Source organism: Lissotriton helveticus, chromosome 2_1 (genome assembly GCF_964261635.1).
Source record: "Lissotriton helveticus chromosome 2_1, aLisHel1.1, whole genome shotgun sequence".
NCBI classification, from domain to species: domain Eukaryota; kingdom Metazoa; phylum Chordata; class Amphibia; order Caudata; family Salamandridae; genus Lissotriton; species Lissotriton helveticus.
The window spans coordinates 449,136,740-449,149,030 of record NC_136059.1 but is presented as its reverse complement, the minus strand read 5'-3'; the positions used below and the strand labels follow the sequence as shown (position 1 = coordinate 449,149,030).

The window sequence follows — 12,291 nt, the reverse complement described above, 5'->3', positions numbered from 1 at the left end:
AATTACATGCTCAAGCATCACAGCGTACTCCTAAAAGTAATAAGTCTGTTGCAGAGATCAGGCAAACCCTTGGCGAATGTGTCTATGACCCAGTTCCAGGCGAGTTTAATATGGTTTTATATTCCGTACGCGTAAGGAGAGTGACCGAGTATCTAGTCACCCTGCCGAATATGAAAGAAGACCTAGACAGGATATATTGTTTCATCCGTACAGGGGATGACCCACAAAGTATTAGTGATGCCATGTCTCAAAGGAAAGCCGAGATTCAGCGCATGATATTAAAGTTCTTAATTAACTGTCTAATAAGAGAACAGGATTACCCGTCTAAAGACCCGGAAGAAATGAAAACTCTAACAAAGTGGAGTGATAATATAGCCGAAGGAAAGCACAATACCATTGGTGCCATGGAAAGTATGTACAAGAAAATCCGTAGAGAGATAATAAAAATACACGAACAGCGTAAAGCAGCACAAGTAAGCGAGAAAGAAAGTACCTCTGATCCTGAAGAGGAAGACGACGAGAATACTGCCAGGATAGCGTATGTAGGAAAACCTAGATTTCCAGATCGCCATTTACGTCTAGAACACAAGTCAATTTTCCATCATCCAGCACCAGAACAAGGTTCCCTAGAACAAGTATTTCAAGCTACCGATCACATTCTGAAATCACGAATCGGTTATAGTGAGTTAAGTACTATGCATGAACAGGAACTAGCCCGATCAGCAGTCCGATGGATTACTGATTCTACCACTTTTCCAGATGAAATAGTGGCACAAATGTTTCTGAAAATGCCCCCAGCCGAGCAACGACTGGTGGGTATGTATATGATTCAGCACCTCATTACTCTGTATGAGGGTCAGCACTCTGATCCAGGCCCGTTACATGATATCCTGAACGAGTTACTCCAGTATAGATGGAGAGGTCTAGGTACCGATTTAATTAGTGTCATTCTAGAACAGCGTCACAAATATAGAACATTCTTGAACCCGCATTTTGTCCATGTCTCACCCCCAGAAAGTAAATCATTCTACATAGACAGACAGAATCCGTTACGAGAAGTCCACCCAGTCAGAGGAACGGGTGGCGAAATGCAACGAGTGTTTGTATACACTCCGATCACAAAGATGGAACTCCTCGAAATGAAGAAATTAATTCCCTGTCATGACAAAGATCCAGCAGGGTTCCATAGAGAATTAAAAGACATGCTCCGTATGGGAGAATACACTTACCCAGATATCATTAAAATGTTAAAGGTTCTGCTACCCGCAGGGGTGTATGAAAAGCTAAAGGAAAAAGAATGGGAGGTGGGAGAGAAAAAGATAGATTGGGCAGTCCTAGAAGCAGAAGATAAGATACGTGTACCAGGTACTGGTCTTGGAGAGAAATGTAAAGAATTACCAGAATTATTAATTCAAGTTTTACCCAGATTATTAACAACGAGAAAAGAAGACTGGGATGCAATCTCAGCCTGTAAACAGAAACAAGATGAAGATATTAGTGATTTTTATTCTAGGTTTGAAAAATGTTTTAGTATCAACAGTGGTCTTAAGACAAGTAGTGAGTCATACCCTCACCTTTTCGTTACCAAATTAGTCGAGAATTCAAGTCCACCAATTAAAAATCGAGTTTTGAAAGTCGAAAGCACCTGGCAAGCAAATACTCCGTCCCAGATGCTCCAGATGCTCCAGTACCACCAGAATAGAATCAGGGAAGAGCAAGAACACGAGAGAAAACGTATGAAAGACACGAAAATGAAAGTACTAGTTGCACAATCTGTTCCTCAAGACAGTCAGAAGAGGGGTCAGAATCAAGCCAGTCATCCTGCAGCTCCCGTTAAAGGGAACTGCAATTATTGTAAACAGCCAGGTCATTTTATAAATGAGTGTGCAGTTCTGAAACATAACATAGCTACTGGTAAGACTAAAGAAAGACCACGTCCGCCTAGACAGGAACAAGTTTCACAGATTCCTCAGCCACAGAATGCACAACAGACAGTTACAGTACCGCAGCCTATTGCTGCAACACAGCATGTTACACAGCAGATGTACCAGTATGCACAGTCTGAGTATCCAGAGTACCAGCCATATTCATGAAACAGCCTAGAGAGGGAGGTAGGCTTGCCTCTCATCGAGATACCTGTAGATCAAGAAGGTCCCTATGTTCACAGTCAAGTATTAGGGAAAGACAGAAAGTTTTTGATTGATACAGGGGCAAGTAGGACCACAATTAGTCATGCCGAAGTTCCAGGGGCTCCGCTCTCAGGCTCAAGAAATGTTTCCCTTGGATTTTCAGGAAAGCCTATCGTTAATGAGATTTCAAAGCCAGTCACTCTAGAAGTAGGTCCATTGTCCCGCACTACTGATCTGTTACTTACTAAGTCATGTCCAGAAAACCTATTAGGCATTAAAACACTGAAAGAGTTAGGTGCAGTTATTTGCTGTTCCCCAGAGGGAATACGTCTGTTCCTACGTGACTTTAAGGGTCACTATGTATTACGAGATTTTGATTCCAGACTGTCTAAGGTTCCGCAGCATTTATGGGCGCAAGGTCCAACTGATGTAGGTTACATGCAAATCACACCCCATCGTGTGACCCTGAAACCAGGTGTAGTGTTACCACGAATCAGGCAGTATAGATTGCCACCTGAGGCTGTAGCAGCCTTATCCAAAATTATTGACGAGCTCATGGCTCAAGGAGTAGTTGTAGAAACTGACTCCAATGTATGTAACTCTCCGATCATTCCAGTCATGAAACGTACTGATCCAAATGCACCCCCAGTATATCGATTAGTGATCGACCTACGAGAGCTTAATAAATGTATTATTCCGCAGTACCCAGTTGTCCCAGACATCTCTTCTCTGTTAACTGCTATTGATTCCGAAGCCATGTTCTTCACTGTCATAGACCTCAAGAACGCATTTTTTAGTGTTCCCATCCATCCAGACAGCCAGTTTCTTTTCGGATTTTGTTTAAATGGAAGGAGCTATATGTTTACACGAGCTCCTCAAGGTTTCACAGAAAGCCCTAGTATTTACAGTCAAGCACTTAAGAGACAACTAGACAACATTCACATGCCAACTGACACTGCCCTGCTCCAGTATGTTGATGATCTATTGATCACAGCCCGTTCTGAACGTGACTGCGAGCGAGCGTCACTGACGGTTCTGTATTTCCTAGCCGAGATGGGGCACAAGGTGTCCCCTTCGAAGCTTCAATTCTGTGTCCAGCAAGTGGTCTACTTAGGACACTTACTGTCCAAGAGGGGTAGGCAGTTGACACCAGACCGTATCCAGTTAATAGCGAGTCTTCCTCAGCCCAAGACCCAGAAGGAGGTACGTGCCTTTATCGGCCTTACTTCTTATTGCAGACAATGGATTCCTCAGTATGCATTTCTAGCCAAGCCACTGATACAGTTAACGACACAGGAGGCAGCCGTATCGACTGTCCTCCCTTGGACATCTGAACATACACTTAGTTTCAACTAGTTAAAGAAAGCTTTATGTCAAGCTCCAGTTCTAGCTACACCGAACTACAGTAAGCCTTTTACACTTTTCGTTACTGAACGTGAAGGTACAGCATTATCTGTTCTCACACAAGATCAAGCAGGACAATACAAGCCCTGTGCTTATTTTTCTAGCACACTAGATCCAGTCGCCCAGGCGTTGCCTACGTGCCTCAAGTCAGTTGCAGCCACAGCACTAGCTATCAGACAAAGTGATTCCATAGTTTTAGGACATACCTTGACAGTACACGTTCCACACTCCGTGGAAGTTCTTTTAAACCGAACACAAACACAGCACTTGACAATTGCACGTTTAACAGGTTATGAATTGACACTGTTCCAGCCACACATAGAAATTAGACGCTGCAACATCCTGAATCCTGCTACACTGTTACCATCAGTTAGTTCAAATTCTGCCACACACGATTGCGTGGAAGTAGTTAACATTACGACAAAGCCAAGACAAGACCTGACAGACATTCCGTTACCAGATCCTGACCTGACACTTTATGTGGATGGTTCATGTATGAGGACTAGTACAGGAGAACTAGTAGCCGCGTATGCAGTGACTACTGACACTGAAGTTATTAAGACACACCGTATTGATACCCTGTCCGCTCAAGCAGCAGAGCTAGTTGCTCTGACACAAGCCTGTATACACGCCAAGAACCTGAAAGTTAATGTTTACACAGATTCACGTTACGCATTTGGAGTTGTACACGATTTTGGAGTGCTCTGGCAGGAGAGAGGTTTCATGACTTCTCATGGAACCAAGATTCAGCATGGTTTCCTTATCCAAGCTCTGTTAGATGCCATACATTTACCGACATCCATTGCTATCATGAAATGCAAAGCACATACGAAAGTTACTGACATTATTTCTCAAGGTAATGATCTAGCAGATCGCACAGCCAAGCTTACAGCACAGACTCCAGACATTCCAGTTAACATGACACACACTCCAGATCCGACTACATGTATGACAGTTAAGGACCCCACCCAGGATGTCATAGATATCCAGTTACATGCTACTCCCGATGAAATGAAGAAATGGTCCGAACAAGGAGGGGTCCAGACAGATCAAGGATGGGTGACGAAGGGAAGAACCGCATGGTTTCTCCCCGACTCTATGGTTCAAGTCATTATTAATACCGCACATAGTCCAGCACACTTAGGAGAAAAAGCAATGTTAGACAGTATCCAGAACATTTGGTTCAACAAGCATTTACGAGCTGCAGCCAAGCAGAAAGTCCGTACCTGTATGATATGTTGTCAGTTTAATCCAGGTAAAAGTGTCCCGGTGGAACAAGGTGGATTCCAGCCCCCTGATCACCCTTTTGAAGTCCTCCAGATGGATTATATTCAGATGGAGCGATGTCGAGGTTTCAAGTATGTTCTTGTAGTTGTATGCGCTTTGTCCAGATGGACAGAAGCATATCCAGTCCCAGATTACACAGCCGCGACCACTGCCAAGCAGTTGGTTCGTGAATTCTTCCCTCGATATGGACTCCCTAGAGTCGTATATTCTGATAACGGTCAGCCATTCTCATCTGAACTCATGAAGCACGTTTCCCTGTTGTTGGGGTACCAGTGGAAGTTTCATTGTGTACGCCATCCTGAAGCAGCCGGTCTAGTCGAGAGACATAATCAGACTCTGAAAATTCGAATTGCCAAAATATGTAAAGATAAGGGTGTGGACTGGCTAGTAGCTCTGCCAGTTGCTTTGTTTTATATGCGCATGGTCGCACATTCCAGATCAGGTCTGTCCCCGTATGAGGTCGTATTCGGCCGCCCCCCTAACATGTGGGGTACTCCTAGACCCCGAAGTATTACTGATGTTTCATGTAATATGCTGACAGATTACCTAGCTTCCTTGATGTCTGCCCTCAACTCATGTCGTTCACAGGTTGCCGCCGCATTTCCAGACAATACCGAGGTGGCACCGCATGAAATCGTTCCAGGTTCGATGGTGCTCGTCCGGAACTTTGACAGATCAAGTCCGCTGGAGCCACGTTGGAAGGAGCCCCGTCAGGTCCTCCTCACCACCCGTACAGCTGTGAAATTGGAAGGACGCCGCGGCTGGGTGCACCTTTCGCACGTCAAGAAATTCTACGGACTAAAGCCGGTCTCTAAAAACATTTCCCAGGATATCAAGACTTGTCAAAACATTGTTCCTAAGGACTGTCCCGCAAATGACATTGATACAACCCCTCCCTTGGTAGAGAAAACTCCGCAGCAGGAGTATAAGCAAAAACTCCGGTCTAGTAAAATAAGTCAGTCAGTTTGATTGTATAAGTCCTCCCCTAGGTGAAACGGTTAGACTGTTTCTGACATGTATAAAATAGACCCCCATAGTGAGAGAGTTAGTCAAAACTCAAACCGATGTATCGTTTTTCTGAGTTTCATATTATTCATCAGCATAATGATTTCCTGCACTAGTTACGCATTTTTCCTGTGTTTCCCAGTTCCTCATGTAAATAAGCATTCTAATGTTACAGTAGAACACACGTTTAGTGATCTGCCTCCTCACGAATATTCATACCGCCTCGCTATGCGTAACAATACATTTATCCGCATGTTACATTACTCACACCAGACCAGCAATGCCACTAATTGCTGGGTGTGTGGTCGACTCCCCCCTTTCCAGACGTCGAAGGGAGTTCTGCCACTTTTTCCTTATCCTTTTTCACGTAATGGTTCGTGTGGAGCATGGTCCACGTTAACGTCATCCTTAACAGATATGTCTTTTCTTAACAGCACATGTTTCCCAGACAAGCAAGGTTTCCCCCACAGAACAGGTTTAGATCTAGAAAATGAAGTGTATAATTTAGGTAACTATTCTTCGAATTTCAGGGTCCTGAATGTTCAGTCTGATACTACTCCAGACTCACCTGCTATTTCAGTATTACCAGTCAAAGGCGAATTATGTGTCCGTAATTATGGTTCTGTACACGTAGGACATAGTGATTGTACTACTATTATCAAGTATAGTGACAGTGGGAAATCTATTTTCAAAGCTTCACGTCATTCTTATTTTGTTTGTGGTCAGACCGCATATGTTCGTCTGCCCCTCGATTGGGAGGGAACCTGTTACATTGCCTTCCTACTGCCACCTGTTTTCCTAGCCCCACCTGACTACCATAGGAATTCCTTCCTAGTACATACTAGACACAAGAGAAACCTCCCGATTGTCGATTATACTGAAACTGCTGCAGAGCAATTCATTGATATTGATAAAGGTGTGTTCCCTTATTTAGGTACAGTCGTAAACAGTAAGCTAATCCGTAGGTTAACAAGAACCCTTGAAGCAGTAGTAGATGAGACTGCCTCCGCTCTAGGTAACTTAACCGAAGAGCAATCCTTTATGAGAATTGTTGTGCTCCAGAATCGTCTCGTCCTTGACGTCATACTGGCCGATAGGGGCGGGGCCTGTAGACTTATCGGATCTAGTTGCTGCATTTTCATTCCAAATAACGCGCCGTCTGTTTATTCAGCTATAACCAGACTTCATAAAATAGCCCATCTATTACACCAAGATCCAGGCACCTGGACATGGTCCGGTTGGTTCTGGAATATAATTTCCGCCTGGGGATGGAAAGTCCTGTCCTTTCTAGGTATCGCAGTAGCGATCATACTCAGCTGCTGCCTCTGTATACAATGTGGCCCTGCGATTTGCGGCATGTGTGCTACCTCTTGTATTCCTAGTCCCAAGCCCCGTTCTAAATCCCGTTCCAAGATAATTCGAGACGAGCAAATGATACTGTATGAAATGATAGATGGTATCATGAATATTGATGTTTCCTGATGGAAACGTAGTGACAAGGAGGGAATGTGGAAAAGTAAATTTTGTCATGTTCTGTGTCACTACGTGTCATCCATCATATATTATGTGTGCATGACCAATATGCATATGTTATTCCCCATGTCCGATTCAAGACGCAAATACAGTTGTGTCCACCTCTAGTATGCCAGTTTCCAGTCCTCGTGAATACTACGAATATCAGGCTTATGTAAAGTAATGTTGCCACGCTTCTTAGTGTGCACGTTATTCTATTATAAAGTCCCCGTTTCTAGGCCTCAACAGGGCCCGGACATCAGATTCAGCTCCTGTCTCCTGAGCCTCGCTGAGGAGCGATTCAGCCCCCACCTGTATCCTCGACCTTTCACTTACTTCCTGCCTCGCAGTGCCCGGTGCAGCCTGGCTCAGTCTCTGAGTCTGCCAAGACTATGTTATGATTCCAGCTATCAGTTTAGTCCTCCTTCTCTGCATTCCTAAGCTACTGAACTGCATCAATAGTTTCCGTCATTGTCTAGCCTATGCGGCTCCATGTTAAGAGAAATACTGTATTTAATGGTCATTTAATATTCTTCATCACGCACTACATGTAGAATAAATGCATGCTCCAGTCTTAGAGTCAGTTAGCTTTTCCCCTCATGACTTCTAGTTTATATCAACATGTTCCCTAAACATCAGATACTAGATAGGGTTTAGGTACATGTCGCTCCGACCCTCCAGACTTTAGTCTCTGCTCCTAGCACAGAGTTCATAGCCCCCAGCTTCTCCTCGTAACACGTCATTACCAGTTTGCGCGCACCACCAGGTTAGAGGTCCCGGCTCCTTAGGTAGCCCCCTCCATGGTTTCCGCCCCATTCATGACATATTCTGCTACGTTCGCATCACATGTCTGAGTTACGCCTTCTTTATCCCTTATCTTTCGCGACTGCTACGCGTCACACCTTCTGCTCCACCCACTGCTACGCCTACTGCAATGTAATGCTATGTGTTTGCGCTATGTATATATGCTCATGTATTGTTCTTAAAAGTTAGCGCGCTCATCCCAGACCCAGCCCCAGCAGCTGCTGGGCCCTGTCATCCTATTCCTATGCAGGTTGTCCTGTTCCTGTCCTTATGCTGTATTAAACCTGCGAAAACTCCTACTACCTCGAATCTTGACTCTTATTTATTGAGCTATCTGTTATTCATTCATTCATTCAAAAATAGATCCGGTATTATTTATTTATATACCACAGGGCGAGTGGCGTTGTTGAAAATGGTGGCACTCCCTCGACTGCTGTATTATTTCAGAACTCTGCCTATTTGGATCCCGCAGCGGATCTTTCAGGACCTGCGGTCGATGGTTATTGAGTTCATCTGGGGGCATGGCAGGCGTAGGGTGGCGTTGCACACCATGATTCGACCCAAACTTGAGGGGGGGATGGCGGTGCCGGATTTTGAACTCTACTACCTGGCAGCCCAGCTTCAGATTCTGACACAGAACGTGGCCAGGAAGTTTAGAGGTCCTGATCGGCTTCGAGGGATGGGTATCCAGAGACACGTCCTTTCCTATATTGTTATGCAGCAGAGGTTGGCGTTGAGGGAGCTCACTCTGGAGGAAAAAACCCTCCGGCTGTGCTGGAACAGGAGCCTGAGGCGGGCACGAGCAGTGAGACCATATGCCCCGGAGATCCCTATAGGGATGCTGACGGCGCTGCCACATGGGGGAGATTGGTCTCCGCTGGCGGAATGGGAGGAGTTGGGATTGCATGTTGTGGGTGATCTGTTTATGGAAGGAGTGGTGGCCCCGTTTGCGGTGCTTCGGGAGCAGTTTGGCCTCCCAGATGGGGATTATCTCCTGCATGCGGCGGTATCTGCTGCAATGCAGAAACACTGGAAGGTGGGATTGGCGGAGCCGGACACGACCATGGCCTGCCAGTACGTGATGATGGCAGCGGGTACGATCAAGGCGGTGACATGTCTTCAATCGCGGATGTTGCACGACGGGCTGGAACCGCTCGTGGCGTTGAAAGCCAGATGGGAGGACAGTATAGGCAAGCCTATTCCGGATGCAGAATGGGGCCACATCCTGAATCGGACGTGGAAGGGTAGCAGGAATGCTAGGTTCCAACAAATCCATTTCTTCCTTTTACATAGAGCATATCTGACCCCGGGGAAGCTCCGCCGGCACTTCCAAGTGCAGGACGCGGTATGCCCGAGGTGCTCAGCACCGGAGGTTGAACTGGACCACATGATGTGGGGTTGCCCGAAGCTGGATACGTATTGGCCCGAGGTGGGCGCCCTTCTGAACGCAGTCACGGATAGGGAGGTGGAATTTGACATGGCGGCGTGCCTCTTACTCTGGTTTCCCCACACAGCGAAAACGAAAATCACAAGCAAGTTCATTGATTTGGGGCTTATGTTAGCGCAGAGGGAGATCACGTGGCGCTGGAAAACCAAGGAAGGACCTGTGATAGGGAGATGGACGAATGAGCTGTTGAAGTGGTCGAGATGCGAGAGTGTACTGAGGATGCGGCAGGCCACCAGATTGGGGAATGAGAAGGGCATAGAGGCAGCCAGGGCCTGGGAGACGATTGTGCAGGCCTTGTGTGATTATTTGACGGACGATACAGAGGAAGGATCTTCGGAAACTGAGTTCCAGGAGACTAGAAACACGAACATTTAATCATTGTTGCTGACGCGCCCATCTGTCCAACACACATCACCGCCACCCACATCAGCAGCAACTAGAGGGGGGTGGGAGTAGAGGAGTTCGTGGATTGCCCCGTTAGAGCTGGGATGCAGACATCCAGAGTATGAACCGGGTGAGTCGTCACGCTGATACATCGGCGGGACTATGCTCTGTAAACCCAGTTAGCTTCAGTGTGACTTGTACGGTAAGCACGACCCCTCAGGGGGATGTATGGGGGGGGGGAGTTGTTGTTGTGGGGACATAAAATGCGGAAACAGGATTATATTTGTGACCAGTCATCCCTACATAACATACTAGGAACCTTGTTGGACATTGAACTTGCGCCGCCCGACCTCCGGGATGTGGGCTGATGGGCTGTGTACATTCCAGGAAACATGTGGTACCTTGTATGGAGGGGGTGCTAATGGTTGCTTTTCTCGATGTTTTGTTCGTAATTCTGCAATAAAAATATACTTTCAAAAAAAAAAAATCTTGCCACCAGAACATCATCACCCCTCAATGGTATTTTGGGACCGAAATATACAGCTCCATGTTACACACGTTCCTTACAGGTACTTATTATTACAGTGCAGTAGCCTAGGTTAAGTTACACTTTCCATAAGGTTTTCAAAATCCATTGTGGTTCTAACATTTGGAATCTCTCACCAATTTCGAATAACCTCCTAGGACGTTTATTTCCTTACACGTGCAATTTGCTGCACATTGCTCGGGTACTTCATAGACACAAATCTCTAAAAGTTGTTTGCAACAAGTTTAATAAAATTCGCCTGCTCATTGTTTGCAGGTTTAGTTAGACTTAACATAAAGAAGTTGATACGAAGGCCACTTAATTAGTTCTCTGCAACACATTGAACTTGCTCTAATGATTAACGCACAAACAATTGTAAATGATGTCTAAACAATGTACACTCTGTTCGTCAAAGTACAGTACTATCTGCAAATGACAATTGCAGCAAATAAAGTAATTGATATCAATGAATGTACATCGACTGAACTAAATGTACTTTTGCAGCACAAAGAGCACAATATTACATTTACAGGCCTAAACCGGTCATGTACATCTTTTACAGACCATTAAATAAAGTATGTACAAGACAATACAATAGTTTATGAACACTCCCTCTACTAAAGAAAACGTGTAAAGAGTCATATTCCGACGGCACCTCTCTGGACTGTTCACAGTGCACTACATAACTCACTGTCAATCATTTTATACAACGTTTTCAGTTGGTGTTGAGGATACATTGGGTGCAAATCGATAAACATATATATCTCATAGGTATTAAAATAGAAGGAAATATGTTTTTGAGGAAAGAAGACAGGTTCCTATATAAAAATTATTAACGAATTCAGAATGCTCATCAGTACACACCGAAACATGTTTTTAAAGTATGTATATAGTTCGAGAAATAAATAGCAAGTCTTCCCCAGTACACAGAGTAAACGCCTTAATATTTACTCCGTGCACAGTGATAGTACTGCATGTTTCAGTGTGTCACACCTTAAAAAGAAACTTCGCGAGATTTTGATGAAAAAAATAGTCGGTCAGTGCTGTTATAATCTAGCAGTGTGTGTACAGAGCGTGAGTGAGTAGATGTGTGTGCGTTCGTTTGCATATGTCCATCAGTACGTATGTGCGCACACGTGAAAGTGAGATTGGGTGTGGGTGAGCATGGATGTGTGTGTGTGCGTTTATGTGTACTCGTCTGCAAGTACGCATGCGTATGTGCACATTGTGAGTGTGCATGGGTAGTAGGTACGTGCGTGTGACAGACTGCGTTTGTGCGTGCCTGTGTGTATTCGAGAAATGCTCACCTCCAGGAATGATCAGAAATACAAGGGCTACAGAAGCGGCAGCGAGGCTGACTGAAAGACGCATCCTTCCGGACCTCCCTTCTGCCATCGGGGCAGCAGGTTGCCTCACATATATTGCTAAGGGAAGGATGTGGTGCGGGCTCTGGTCAACTCACGTTGGTGACTAAAGCATCACGAACGTTTCGCGGCGCGGTTTCATTCTTAGCCTCGCGCTGATGTGGGCCTGAACGACATGAATCATCGAAGGTATCGCAGGAAAACTGTCCACTGACTGGACCGTCACGTGAGCTGGAGATGCCCTGAGGTCGCATGGATGCAAATAACTGGCAATGGAGACTCTAGACCCAGATTCTGAAATCTGGAACAGATTGCTGGGTATCCACAAAGAGTCTGTGCTGCGTTGTGTGACAGGGAGAGAGCAGAAGAACTCATTTATGAAGCCGTGCGTCACTTTTACGACACCGGTGCGTCACTGACGCACCAACA

General features: G+C 45.4%; 1 protein-coding gene across 1 annotated transcript in view; it reads right to left on the bottom strand.

Moving 5' to 3' along the window:
- The window catches only part of LOC144819374 (granzyme A-like), an 84,164-nt gene extending 72,278 nt beyond the window's left edge, over positions 1 to 11,886 (bottom strand). Inside the window, exon 1 of the mRNA XM_078677298.1 lies at positions 11,806 to 11,886. Coding sequence (XP_078533424.1) covers positions 11,806 to 11,869 — 64 coding nt within the window. The 5' untranslated portion in view covers positions 11,870 to 11,886. The remainder of the gene's footprint in view (positions 1 to 11,805) is intronic.
- Positions 11,887 to 12,291: the final 405 nt, after the last annotated feature.